The 13,945-nt window shown below is 40.6% G+C and overlaps 1 protein-coding gene across 2 annotated transcripts; it reads left to right on the top strand.

The window, feature by feature from the left end:
* The first annotated feature begins 424 nt into the window (after positions 1-424).
* LOC145129402 (ATP-dependent 6-phosphofructokinase 6-like) lies at positions 425-4,282 on the top strand. Of its 2 annotated transcripts, XM_079064097.1 has the most exons (13): positions 425-693; positions 772-994; positions 1,527-1,573; positions 1,683-1,722; positions 1,840-2,040; positions 2,126-2,284; positions 2,382-2,435; positions 2,531-2,599; positions 2,686-2,815; positions 2,886-3,151; positions 3,390-3,438; positions 3,520-3,674; positions 3,750-4,282. In XM_079064097.1, exons 1-13 carry the CDS (start codon positions 689-691, stop codon positions 3,945-3,947), a joined length of 1,596 nt encoding a protein of 531 aa, XP_078920223.1. In that variant the 5' UTR covers positions 425-688; the 3' UTR covers positions 3,948-4,282. The 2 variants fall into 2 exon arrangements, with proteins under 2 accessions (XP_078920223.1, XP_078920222.1); XM_079064096.1 differs by having other exon boundaries at positions 425-994.
* The last annotated feature ends 9,663 nt before the right edge of the window (positions 4,283-13,945 follow it).

Here is a 13,945-nt window from a genome sequence, read left to right as displayed (position 1 = left end):
TAATAAAACTCCTAATTTTTAATTTACTAAAAAACAGAATTTTGCAGGAATACTCATTTGTGACAAACTGACAATGGGTTTTAAATATTTGGTTGCTAGTTACAGGATCGATTATTCCTATGAATACGATCTTTCTCTTTTCAAAGACCCTTAATTTAGAGGTAATGACATAAAACCCCCTGACATTTAAGTATATTCCTAATAGAGTTGTGGTTATTTTTTTCTTTGTGAAAAGAGATATATGAGTCATTATAATATTAGGTGTTTGAGGAAGATAAAATCACTTAAATGTAATTTTTTTTTGGGTCAATTCAGAATAAAACAAGAGTTGGAGTGCCAAAAAAGAACAATCTCTAAACTTAAAGATCTTTTAGCAATTCACCCCAAAACCGATATTCTTAAATAGTTGAAGCCCTTAACTGCCATTTCCAAACTCTTCCTCTGTTCTTATGCTTCTTCCCCCAGAAATTCTATAAACCGTTCACAAAATCCCACTTTTCATCGAAATTTATATTTTCTCGTTAAAAACAGACACCTCCACATGTTTCTTTGCATCCAGAAACACATGCAATCAGTTAATTCAAAGTCAAACTTCAATAAATTGGGAAAAGATCAAACTTAGTTTAGTCTAATTTGGTGTTCAATCTGCTTTTTCCGGATCGATTTCCACTTCGATTCATATATAGAGATGTTGTGTGTAAATTTATGTTGTTGTTTTAGCTGAATTCGAAGGTTTGTTGCTCAATCATTAATGCATTCTGTAACTAACAGTTCTACTGTCGGCGCTCTCAAGTTAAGCAGCGATAATACTCGTAATCGGAAGACGAATAACCCTAACAGAAGAAAAGATAAATTGAAAGTTTCACCTCAGAGTTCAATTATGAGTCCGCCGTCGGCTACTACCGCGTTATCTCAACCGAAGGTTGTCACCGGCGACTATGGCTACGTACTTGAAGATGTTCCTCATTTGACCGATTACATCCCTGATCTTCCAGTATGTTCTATCGCTTTCATTTCACATCCACACACACATGATTGAGCTTATGTTCTTCGTTAGATTCACTAAAATTTATTAAAACCATTGATTTCTTTTGGGCAAATTAGTTTGAGGAACATTTTGGGAATTTTGATTTATTTCCATTAATCATGCCTGTCCGATGAAGGTTGCTCACCAATTTTGTCATCTTAAAATTTCTTCTGATTATTGATTAGTTTCTATCAATTCATTTTTTATCCTGATTTGTTGGGACCAGAGTAGGTGAGTTTGAAGTTGGTGTCTAAGTTTACAAGTGAATCAACTATCATAATTATAGTTCAAAATTTTCGTTATAAACAATAAACTAAAGTTAGGCATACTTCAATTCTGGTTACCTTTTAGCAAGCAGAAACACACACACACACATATATCCAAATCTCCTCATCTTTCCCATGTGAAGAGACTCAAATCTAATCATGCTTACAAGAAGAAGATCATATCTTTAGATGTAGCGTATCTTATTGATATTTATGTGTATGATTTGTTGCAGACATATCCAAATCCTCTTCAAGATAATCCTGCATATGCAGTGGTCAAGTAAGTTGACAATTTTGGCCCTTTTAAGCATTTCCCTCTTTGTTTTCAAGGCTAAATTTGGCATAGAGCTGATTCTTAATTTCTTATACTAGCTCTTGTGTTTTTTCAGGCAGTATTTTGTAGATATGGATGACACCATTGCTCAGAAGGTCAATACTTTGATATTCTACATTCAATATTAGATTCTTAAGAATGTTTTAGCATATAATGGCTAAGAAAAGTTTAATATTATGTTCTTATGTCATCCTTTTTGTCTTTTTTTACAGATTGTAGTTCATGCCAATAGTCCTCGTGGCATACATTTTCGACGCGCTGGACCCCGCCAAAAGGTGTATTTTAAATCAGGTGATGTTCATGCTTGTATTGTAACATGTGGGGGCCTATGCCCAGGTCTCAACACCGTGATTAGAGAAATAGTTTGTAGTTTACATGATATGTATGGAGTTACAAGAATCGAAGGGATTGAAGTAAGTAAAAACTCTTTCAACTTTCCTTCATAAATTTTTTTTGAGTATGATCTTTTAATTATATCCTACTTTAATTCATATGCAGGGTGGATACAAAGGATTTTATTCCCGAAATACAATACCACTAACACCTAAAGTTGCTAATGGTATTCATAAACGAGGTGGCACCATAATCGGGACATCAAGAGGTGGCTATGATAACAAAAAGATAGTCAATAGCATTGAAGATCGTGGAATTAATCAGGTTATTATATAAACTATAAAGCACCAAACACAAGTAATATTACTATTTTTTTTTTTGTTATATATAAGTATAACCTTGATGGTTTTGTGTATTTCAGGTATATATAATAGGTGGAGATGGAACACAAAAAGGGGCGTCTGCTATCTACGAGGTTTGTTTCCTAATTTTCTTATAATCTTCAAGATTGAAACAAAATTACTTCTTTTTAATGAAGAAAAGTGTAACCATTTTTTTGTATTTATACAGGAAGTTAGAAGACGTGGTCTTAAAGTTGCGGTTATCGGGATTCCAAAAACTATCGATAATGACATTCCGGTACTTTAAATTGAAGTATTGTCGGTTTTAGTCCTTCGTCTCCTACGATTAAAATAAATTTCATTACTTTGATCTTGTTTTTATAGATTATTGATAAATCATTTGGATTTGATACTGCTGTTGAGGAGGCTCAACGTGCGATTAACGCAGCACATGTTGAGTCAGAGAGCAATGAGAATTGTATAGGACTTGTTAAGTTGATGGGACGTAATAGTGGTAAGTTTTATAAAACAAGATTAAATAAAATGAATTGTTTGTGGTTTAAATTTTTTAAATATTTATGCAGGGTTTATTGCAATGTATGCGACTCTTGCAAGCCGAGATGTTGATTGTTGTTTGATCCCTGAGTCACCTTTCTATCTTGAAGGACCTGGTGGTCTTTTTGAATATATAGAAAAAAGAATAAAAGAAAACGGGCATATGGTAATTGTTGTAGCAGAAGGTGCAGGACAAGAACTTGTGGCTGAGAGCTTACGAGCCACCGACAACAAGGATGCCTCCGGAAACAAGCTTTTAGACGACATTGGCTTGTGGTTATCTCAAAAGATCAAGGTACGTACAGTATACAGTACACAGGACACAGTGCACAACATAACATAACAGGTTGTACTGTGTTCGGCCCTGTTAATAGGACAAAAATTTCAATGATTTTGTCAAGCCCCATCCCATAAAGGTGGTACAAAAGCTTGTCCAGTCCCATCCAGTCCAGTATACTGTGTTGCGTCAGAATGTTTGACCGCAATAGTCAACCATGGTGTAACCAAATTTTCTGATTTATTTATATAATCAGGGTCATTTCAAGAACCGAACAGAAATGGAAATCAACTTAAAATATATAGGTAACGAAGGGTATATTCGTCATTTTACCAACATGATTCGATAACGCAGTCGATAAAATTTTTTTTTTTTTTAAATGGCAGATCCTACGTACATGATTCGAGCTGTTCCAAGTAACGCATCAGATAACGTTTACAGCACTCTTCTCGCTCAAAGTGCGGTTCATGGAGCCATGGCTGGATACACCGGGTGCACTGTGGGCCCGGTCCACGGTAGAGAATGTTACATACCGTTTTACGTAAGTTGAAATTACAATTATACCCTTGAAAAAGTTTGGGTCAAAGTCAAACCTGAAATGAGTTGAGTTTTGCAGAGAATCACGGAGATGCAAAACAAGGTTGTGATAACGGATCGGATGTGGGCCAGGATGTTGTCTTCAACGAATCAACCGAGTTTTTTAAATACTAAAGATATTATCGAGTCTATTATGGATGAAGCACCGCCAACTCAGCTGCTCGATGACCAGGTGGCGGATAACGGTGTGGTGAGCAAGGAAACAGCTGTTTGTTGATCGGATGGTTTATTGTTTTTGAGTTGCATGCAAGAAGTGGAATGAATAAGCAAGGGTTGGATGATGGATGACCCACCCACATGAAAAAATTATATATATATGTATACTTGTAGTTAAGGTTCATATCATGCATATAGGAGGATGGATGTCCATTGCAGATTTTCTTGTAATTGCTTTGGTAAGACGACGTACGTACGTGTGCCTAAAATAATGTAACTATACCCTCGAATCGATCTCTTCGTAGGGTTTACCTTTGCCCTTGTTTGGCATTGGATATAAGCTAAATGGATCCATTTATAAACAAATATATATGTCAAAACTGTCACCTAGCTTTATATCTCGGTATCTACATTTATTAAGCAGTCTTAATGTTACGCATTGATTGTTGTTCTAAATTATTCTAACATTTTAAAACTTTGGCGATTATTGGTTCATTTTTATCAGTTAAATGTCACTTAGCTTCTAGCCAGCGGTATCAGGTTTTGTCCTTTTTTGAGGTTCCTGTTTCAGACATTTACGAATTTAGGAGTAAATTAGATTTATTGTTCAAAAAATGTCAAATCTTGTTTAGATACACCATAGATGCATGAACATCCAAAAACGGTGCATTGTCGTTTGCAATAACATATTATGTAAGACCAATATTTGTCATAAATTAGGTAAATTTTTCCAAAGTCTTGTTTGTTAGATATGGAGAGGAAAAAAGAAACCTTCATCCACAATCAAATCCGTGGGTCATGGTGTTTATCCATGGATTCAGGTAAATGTTGGTGGTTAATTTTTTTTCCTATAGATTATCTACGGATCACCCATAAATATTTTACCAAGAATACCTGCAAATTATCCACCACATGTTTCTCACGGATTATCCCTCTATTGTTTTCCATAGATTACCCACATAATAATTTTCCACATATTTTCGTTGGTAATAAATATATCAGGTTTTTCTGTAAAGTAGCAATTACAGTTAAATTTATAATTTGCTGTGATTATACACAAAAGTATAGAATATAACAAACTAACTATGGCTAAGTTATAACCTTTATGAATTTGATGATAAACAACTAACAAACGTAAATAGCACTCCATTCTCATCCAAATATATGCACACTTATATACGTGTTAGATAATTTTGGGACCACATCATATATATGTAATGTTATAATTAAATCCAGTTATTATGGTAAGAATATAAATTGTTGATGGACCGATTTATAGTATATTTACTTACCTTATGGGTTGAGTTCCCGGTTTGACTCAAGATCCTCAAGATCCATTCCATCTCTCACACTAGGGTTTATCTCCATATATATATATATATACATGTGATGAGGAGCAGATCAAGACACGTGAAATTACATAAACAAATTCGTGAGTCTCATTGCTGAGGGTTCTTAGAGGTGGTCTTGAGATCAACTGGAAAACTCAACCATAGTTTTTCAGATACGAAGATCATAATGAAATCAGGTATGTAATCGTTCTTTAATGTTTAAGTTTTCTTTTAATCAGATTTTAGATTAAAGATCCAAAGTTTATCCTTCCGCGTTTATGTTTTGGTTATCAATATAACCAACAATTGGTATCAGAGCATTCTTGAATCTGTTAATAGAAAGTTTTTTGATTTGTTTAAGATTACTAAATCTGCCTATTCAAAAGGTTTAAGATTTATAATAGAAAATTGTTTGTTAAGATATGTAATTTTGAACTTCGTATTAAACATACTTGCTTCTGTATACGTATGTATTTCTTTTGCTGCTGTTGGGAGCAAAACTGCATGGATTTGTTTTTCTTCGCTGTTGTTGTGTTTTAGTATGTGAACTAAAAGATTTGGGTGTGTATCTTTTACGAGTTATATATCCAGTCAAATTTTCTTTTAAATATGTTTAATTGTTTGTGGTAACTCCTTATAACGAGACATGTAGTACACATTCTTTCTCCCACTAATGGATGTGTATGGCACCACATATATTTTCCGGGTTTATTGACAACCTTGTGTACAACTACCACACTTAACATTTTTGTTAGTATGCATGTGTATGGTAGGTAGCATGATTTTTTTATATATGGTGTAAATATGTTGGATGCTCGTTATTGCACATAATTGTTTTTTTTATTAATATTAATCCGAATTAACGATAATTTGAATGGATTGAATTTTGTTTAATATTTAATATTAAAGAATCAAGTATTTAATTATGAGAAAGTTGCCAAAATTTAATAGTAATCGGCTTGTGTACTGGCATTAGCAAATTTGGTTCTTAAATTTATTTACACCGTATATACTATTTTGTTAAAATATTATCAAGGAAAGATTTTATGATTTTTTGGTTGTCACTAAATTCAATTATGACATTATTTATTTTCTCGGTAAAGTGATTTCTTTTGTAAAAATTAATTTATAAAGAAATTAATATTTTGGTTTATGTGTTCATTAATGCGGATATTAATCGACCCAAATGTAAGTTGATATTTGGCTGGATAAACATATATATGATAGTAAACATTCGACAAATGTTTTAGGTTACACGGCATTAATGAATCAATCAAAAGAGAGACTTGTTAATTGACATGATTTATTGTCGGTGTTTATTATTAGATTTTATGGTTTATGTGTTAATTAATGCAAATATTAATCGACCCAAAGGTAGGTTAATATTTGGCTGGATAAACACATATTTGATGATAAATATACGATAATTTTTAGGTTACATGTCATTAATAAATCAATCCAAAGAGAGACTTATTAATTTATATGATATATTGTCAATTCTTTGTAACACCCGGAATCCAGAAGACCAAGAAAGGAAAGAAAAACCTTAAGTCGAAGGGGTCAACTCGTCGAGTCTAGGGAAGAAATCGACGAGTCGGAGCGGGTTCCGTGTCAAAGATTAAGTGACCGACTCGGTGAGTCGGCGAGTGGACTCGACGAGTCTGGTCTGGGTTTGGAAACCCTAATTCCGGGACTTGGTACCCTATTTAAGCATCTTATTCTCTTCCTTAGGGCTCATTTGCGGCCCCTATTGTCCAGAACTCGAAACCCTAGCCACCCAACTCCATTGTTGAGCTAGTTCTTGCCTTGAGAGTAAATTGAAGCTTGGAGAAGGAAGAAGGACCTTGGTGGTGCAAGAAGAAGCTATAGATCCAGAGTTGGGGTAGCATTTCAGACCATTTAGAGGTAAAAAGCTTATACCTTGACTGTTAATCATCTGGATCCCCTTTCTAGCATAGATTTTGTCACATTTTGACCATTTCCAAGGTCAATCCGAACATTGAGCCATTGAGGACGAAAATGACTTATGATCTAAGCATTTCTGAGCTTTAGAAGCTCTAAGGGGGGCAGCTTTACCCAGCCATGGCTTCATTTCATGACCTAGGCCTTCTTTGTAGCTTGGATTAAGTGTTCTAGCCTCATAATACCTTGCATGTACGTAAAGTTAGCAACTTTACGTGCAATGCTAGCATTATGGGTTGAAGGTGTTGGAAGGGGCTGTAATCGACAGAATAGAGATGTCACAAGGTGGACTCGGCGAGTCGGGTCGCAAACCCAAACCCTTCTGTTTATGATTCGGATCAGTGAGTGGAGTTAGTAAAGGATTCAACCAGACTGGGTCCGTAATGGACATGAAGATCATAGTACTCGACGAGTTCGAAGAGGAACTCGGCGAGTCCAAGACAATCTTCTTAGTTATGAAGATGAACTCGACGAGTTGTTCATACAACTCGGCGAGTCATGGCCTAGATATTCATACGATGAGGATGAACTCGGTGAGTCGGTGGAAGATAGTCCCGAAGTGTTAGATGAAGGAGAAATCGTCGAGTTCTCGCTAGACTCGACGAGTGGAGTCGGGGTTGTTTTAGGGATTTGAGGAGCATGGACTCGGCGAGTTGGTAGAACAACTCGGCGAGTCGGGTCAACTGGAAAGTTGACTTTGACCAGGACCTTGACCAGAGTTGACTTAGTTGACCTCTGGAGGACAGTTTAGGCTAAGTATTATTTTTGGCATTGGTAGCTCAGGGAGCTAGAGGAGCAACGTTTCGGAGAGTTGTCGGATAGCAGCCAGAGGGTTATCGACAGAGTTCAGCATTGGGTGAGTTTTCCTTCCAGTAGGAACGGGTCTACGGCCACAATGTCGGCCCGTTTAGTTAGCAGTACTTCCGGACTTCAGTCCGATGCAGTAGTTCAGTATGCTTGGTGTCTTTGTGATACAGGCATGGTATGTGTTATGTGTTCCGGACTATGGTCTGATGCAGTATGCAGTATATGTGTTCATATTATATGCTATGATTATGTTATGCTATGTTCAGTAAATTCCGGACTTCGGTCCGATGCAGTTCCGGACTTCGGTCCGATACAGTGGGCAAGGCCCTAGTCAGTTCCGGACTTCGGTCCGATGCATTGGGTAAGGCCCTAGTCAGTTCCAGACTTCGGTCCGATGTAGTTCCGGACTTAGGTCCGATGCAGTTCCGGACTTCGGTCCGATGCAGTGGGCAAGGCCCTAGTCAGTTCCAGACTTCGGTCCGATGCAGTTCCAGACTTTGGTCCGATGCAGTGAGCAAGGCCCTAGTTAGTTCCGGACTTCGGTCCGATGCAGTGGGCAAGGCCCAGTATGTGCCTTATATGTTATTGTATGGTATGTGGTAGTTTGGGGGAGCTCACTAAGCTTCGTGCTTACCGTTTCAGTTTTGGTTTCAGGTACTCAGTTTTCAAAAGAGGAGCTCGGGACGATTGCAGTGCACACACCATCTATTCAGCCTGGGATGTTTATACTCTGATATGTTGACAATTGTTACGATATTTTGAGATACACTGTTTATGATTTTTATATGATGTTCGATGACTATGGTTTTATTATTAAATTATAACAAAAATTTTAGACTGTATTTTTGGGATGTTACAAATTGGTATCAGAGCCTTGGTTTGAGGGATTCGGGTACGCTCCCGGGTGTGTCTGGACTCAAACTGAGGAATTGGTATGAAAATTTTCAAAAGGAAAATCATTTTTAGAAAAAGAGCTTTGAGAAAAAGGAAAGAAAAGAGTTTTAGAAAAAGCGAAAAGGAATTTTAGAAGAAAAGAAACTTTGAAAAGAGAAAAGGGTGTGGTGCATGCAATCAGCTGAGCTCAAGTAAGTACTCCCAAATTACCCATACAAGTTTATGCTATGATTGTCAGTTTCAGTAGAATAACATGCTAGATTAGGACTAAAGATTTAGGAAGGATGCCTTACGTGCCTGCTTTATGTGTTTCATCTTTATGAAAATTGCATGCTAGTATCGAGTAGACAGTAATAGGGTAGCCTGATTAGGTTATGCCTGATAGTATGAGCTTAGAATCGTATGCTAGTGCAGATTCTTGTTATGAGGATAGGAGTGTTTTAGTTTGTTTCCTTTGTCTGAATGCTGCTTGCTCTATGCTTTGTGGGACTCATAGTGATGGGAGTTAACTATTAGGTGGATACGTTAAGTCATATGCAATCAGGGTTGAATAATCTCAGAGTGTTGGATTTGACCCTATTGCGCAGCTCTTGTCTGAGTCCTAATCGTTGTGGGGATGAGTCCCTTATTCGAAGGATTATCTGGGCCTCATTGCATGTGACGGTATTCATGTGGTGGCTAATTGGCATTACGAGGAGGTCTTCAGCAGCTGAGGACTAGGTAGAGTTAGAGATTTCCGTAGGGCAAGCCTAGGATGAGAGTAGCAGATATCAGTAGCAGTAGAAAGACTTGGTGGAGTCAAGGCAGTTCTTGAGGAAAGTACGGATAGATGTGGAAGGTAGTATGGGCCCGTACTACTAAAAGCAGAGGATCCGTACTCGAATCAAGGAAGGCTGAGATGAGACCGGGGAAATTGTAGTAGATGTGATCCATTTAGTCATATCAGTGTTTCTGATGTTGTCATTATGTGTTCAGAATGGTGGTTTTGTGCATTAGACCAGCAGTCGGCAGTTCAGGCACCGGAGAGGGATCAGGCTCGGGTTCAGGGACCGAGCAGCTCGAGGAGCGGATGAGAGAGTTTGTATCAGTTGAGATCACACGCAATATCTTAGACCAGACTCCTGTGATCTTTGGCACAGTCAAGGAGGGTATATTGGATATTTTAGACGAGAGGCTCGGAGCCTTTCGTACGGAGATGATGGCGTTGATAGGGGCGCGTACCTTGACTTTTCGAGAGTTCAGAGCTTGTAGAGCACCAGATTATCATGGGGCTAGGGACCCCATCGCTAGCAGCAGGTGGTTGGCCGATGTTGCCAACGCTTTCCGCACGAGCCGGTGTCCCGAGGGGGACAAGGTCAGACTCGCCTCCTGTCTTCTGAAGGACAGAGCGCATGATTGGTGGGAGGAGATTGGTCATGCCTTGGGGGATGATGCCGCGTTGGACGCGATGACATGGAGTGATTTCTCGGCTAGGTTCAGGGCTGAGTTTGCACTAGTTATTGAGGTGCAACAGTTGGCACGAGAGTTCCAGGATCTTCAGCAGACTACTGAGACGGTGGCGGAGATCACCGCCAAGTTCAGGGAGAGGGCTCTCGTGGTTCCGCAGTATGTGGCGGACGAGGAGATGAAGAAAGCTCGATATCATGAAATGCTGAGGTGTGACATCAGGCAGTTTGTGAGCAGGTCCAGCTGCAAAACGCTGGAGGATATGGTTGCTCGGGCCAGAGAGAGGGAGATTGACCTGGAGCAGATCAGGAAGAGGAAGCCAGATGAGATTCAGGTAGTCACGGGTTCGGGCAAAAGGCCCAAGGGGTCAGATTCGAGATCGAGGGATTATCAGAGCCACAGCCAATGCGGGAAGTGTGGCAGGACGCACGAGGGTGCGTCTAGGAGTGGTAGTGGTGGTGATTCTGGCTGCTTCAGGTGCGGCCGGACTGGTCATTTTAGCAGAGATTGTACTGCTACCGCCACTCAGGGGTCAGATCTGATATGTTTCCTTTGCAGTCAGCGGGGCCACAGAAAGGCCCAGTGTCCGAGTTTACTTTCGGCAGGACAAATGATAGCACCTGCCCCTGCCACTTTGAGGATCATCGACGACCGTCAGGGCCGGGTAGAGGCGCCTGCGGTGGGAAGCAGGGCTTTTCAGTTGTCTACAGTGGATTCGCGAGCAGTACGCGAAGAGCTACCCGACAATATTGGGCTAACTGCTAGGCTTCAGGGTCAGACAGCGATTACTCATTCGATTAATGAGGTAGTCGGGGTAGTGCGGGAGAATGAGATTGGTTTGGATGGGCAGCTCGGTAAAAGGAAGTGAGCACTTATTTCAGGACAATTGGGAAGAAGTGAGGAATCATACTCAGCTGACTTGGGTGTTGGAAGTCGGGAGGACCTTGAGGTGTGTGGTAAGTGTGGAGGGACTCATGGGTTTGCTTGTCACAAGTTCAGGTGTTTCAAGTGCGGGGAAAAGGGGCATGTGTGTCGGGATTGTAAGAAGGATCAGATATGTTTTTATTGTCACCAGCCGGGTCATTTCAAGTCTCGCTGTCCTGTTTTGGTGGTAGAGAGAGTCCAGGTTCAGGCGCCCATTGTTCCGCAGGAAGTCAAGATCGAGCCGCACTAGATCGCAGGTATGTCGTTTGAATTCTCCCATTTGTAATGACTCTATTGTTATGGTTCTGCATCGGTAATGATAATGATACTTCAGAATTTTGTGGCCTGCTAGTGATTGAGTTATATATCATCTGCATATCTTGGATTTTAGAATGATAGTTAGAGGACGTCCCCTGTAGAGCAGGTTACTTCAGATGCAGTAGCGGTAGCAAGTATGTATGAGACTCGGTAGGATCTCACTACCTTCGGGAAGGTGTCGTTCGGGTATAGATCGGTTATATTCCAGCAGAGGTAAGCGTTGTGGTCAGTGGATCGACCCTTTAGATGATAGGAAGGATGGGGGAATCCTTTTCAAGAGGTTAACTGTAAGGGATTAGCCGGATCAAAGTGGGGGAGAACCCTTCAAGTATTCATGGTCGGTAGCATGCTAAACTTAGAAGGGTTAGTGACTTTCGAGGAGGAAGGGAAAGCAGTACGAGGGACAATGTAGGTAGAGGAGTGCATGAGTTGGGAGTTTGGGGAACTTCCCAACGTTAGGATCATGTAATTGGGATTAGTAGATGATTGGTTCGGGAAACCAAGCTGAAGATTTGCTTGTCAGAGCGCGAGCGTAGCAAGGATGTAAGACTACAAGATAGTAGTAGCACTTGGTAACTGAGGGATGGTTTGGGAATTAGGTTGGAGGATCGTCAGCAGGACTTGGGAGAGTCGGGATGCTTTCGAAGTAGTAACCAGTGGTAGAGACAGCCTGGAGAGTGTGGTAGGACTGCGGGATAGCCGCAGCATTCCCCAGCAGCGAATTAGTGAGGAAAAGTGTTTTAAGTCTACGGGTGTAGCCGTAGCATTCACTAGCAGTCAGATAGTGTTAGCTGCGGATGTAGCCGTAGCAATCACTAGCAGCCAGATAGTGTTAGAGTGTTGTAAGTCTGCGGGTGTAGCCGTAGCAATCACTAGCAGCCAGATAGTGTTAGAGTGTTGTAAGTCTGCGGGTGTAGCCGTAGCATTCACTAGCAGCCAGATAGTGTTAGAGTGTTGTAAGTCTGCGGGTGTAGCCGTAGCATTCACTAGCAGTCAGATAGTATTAGAGCGTTGTAAGTCTGCGGGTGTAGCCGTAGCGTTCACTAGGTTGGTAGATAGAATGGGAGTGTTGTTAGATCGCGGAAAGAACAGTAGTACCCACCAGTTCTGGTGTAGCAGTTAGGATATGGAAATCTGCGGATTGGTTTATGGATTTCCCAAGAGGGATTAGATCTGGGTAAGCCAGTAATGAGACTGTAGGAACGTCACTACAGTCATGGGATCAGGGAAGCCACAGACTATATAAGATTGCTTGTAGCATAAGGCTACCAGTGGTCAAGTAGAAATCACTTTTAGTCTTGGATTGGTAATGTCAGGATTCGACACATGGACCTGATCGGTTGGATCAGGAGGTTGTTAGAGCCACAGTAGCAACTAGTTCTAGAGAAGGATTTCGTTCACGAGTCATGTGAGACGACTAAGTGGGGATCCTTTGGCTCCGCAGCCGGGCCGGAACTTGGTATTTCAGATGACTGACAGATGAATCGAGACCAGGAAGGTCTCAATAGATTTTGGGAAGCAGCTATGTAGCAGCATACTGCTTCAGGCAGTTCAGTGTTCAAACAGTTTCAGCGTTTGGGCAGTGTTAGCAATGGTGCTTCAGGTTGCGAATACGGGCGGAATAGATAAATGGGTTGGTGAGTGACAAGTCACTCACAACGGAAATAGCTGAGCATTGGCCAAGTATAAGTGATCTGCAGGGATAATTAGGTTTGTGAACCTGTTTTGTAGTGGGAATTTCGATCTAGCAGGAGTTGAGTAGTCAGTTGAGGGATAAAAGGATTGGATTCAAAGATAATGATTCAGTATGAGTGGTCTGTCAAGGATTCAAACCATCTCGAGACAGCAGGACCTTCAGGCAAGGGCAGTGGTGATAAGAGAAGGATGGTAGGGGGCAGCTAGTTGACCGGGGAGTGCTACGCCTCTCACAACAGGGTTAAATAATCTCAGAGGGAAGGGTTTGACCCTGTTGCCCAGCTCTCGTATGAGTCTAACCGTTACAGGGGTGAATCATTTACTCGAAGGATTATCTGATCCACTCGCTGGGTTGGGAGCTCAACACTAAGTTATAGTAGTCAGAAGCATTCAGTGTGTATCGGCAGTAGTGACCAGCACTGGGAGTGACTGGATTAATGGATACTGGAAGGATTGTTGGTTGAGTAAGTTGTGTTCTCAGGATTGACGGGGATTAGAGTACACTCGAGGTTATTATTTGCAAGGGCTAGTTTTGGCCGGAATGACCGGGCAGAAGGCCATTGGAGGCAGCCATCCGAGGAATGGATTGAGCAGGTGAAGCGAGTATCGGGCAGGAAAGTTGCAAGTGGATTGTAAGGTAGTTGGTCGTGGCAGACTTCGAGGACGAAGTCTAGTTTAGGTG

Source organism: Lactuca virosa, chromosome 8 (genome assembly GCF_052849685.1).
Source record: "Lactuca virosa cultivar CGN04683 chromosome 8, Lactuca_virosa_CGN04683_v6, whole genome shotgun sequence".
Taxonomy (NCBI): domain Eukaryota; kingdom Viridiplantae; phylum Streptophyta; class Magnoliopsida; order Asterales; family Asteraceae; genus Lactuca; species Lactuca virosa.
This window is presented reverse-complemented; position numbering and strand designations above follow the sequence as displayed.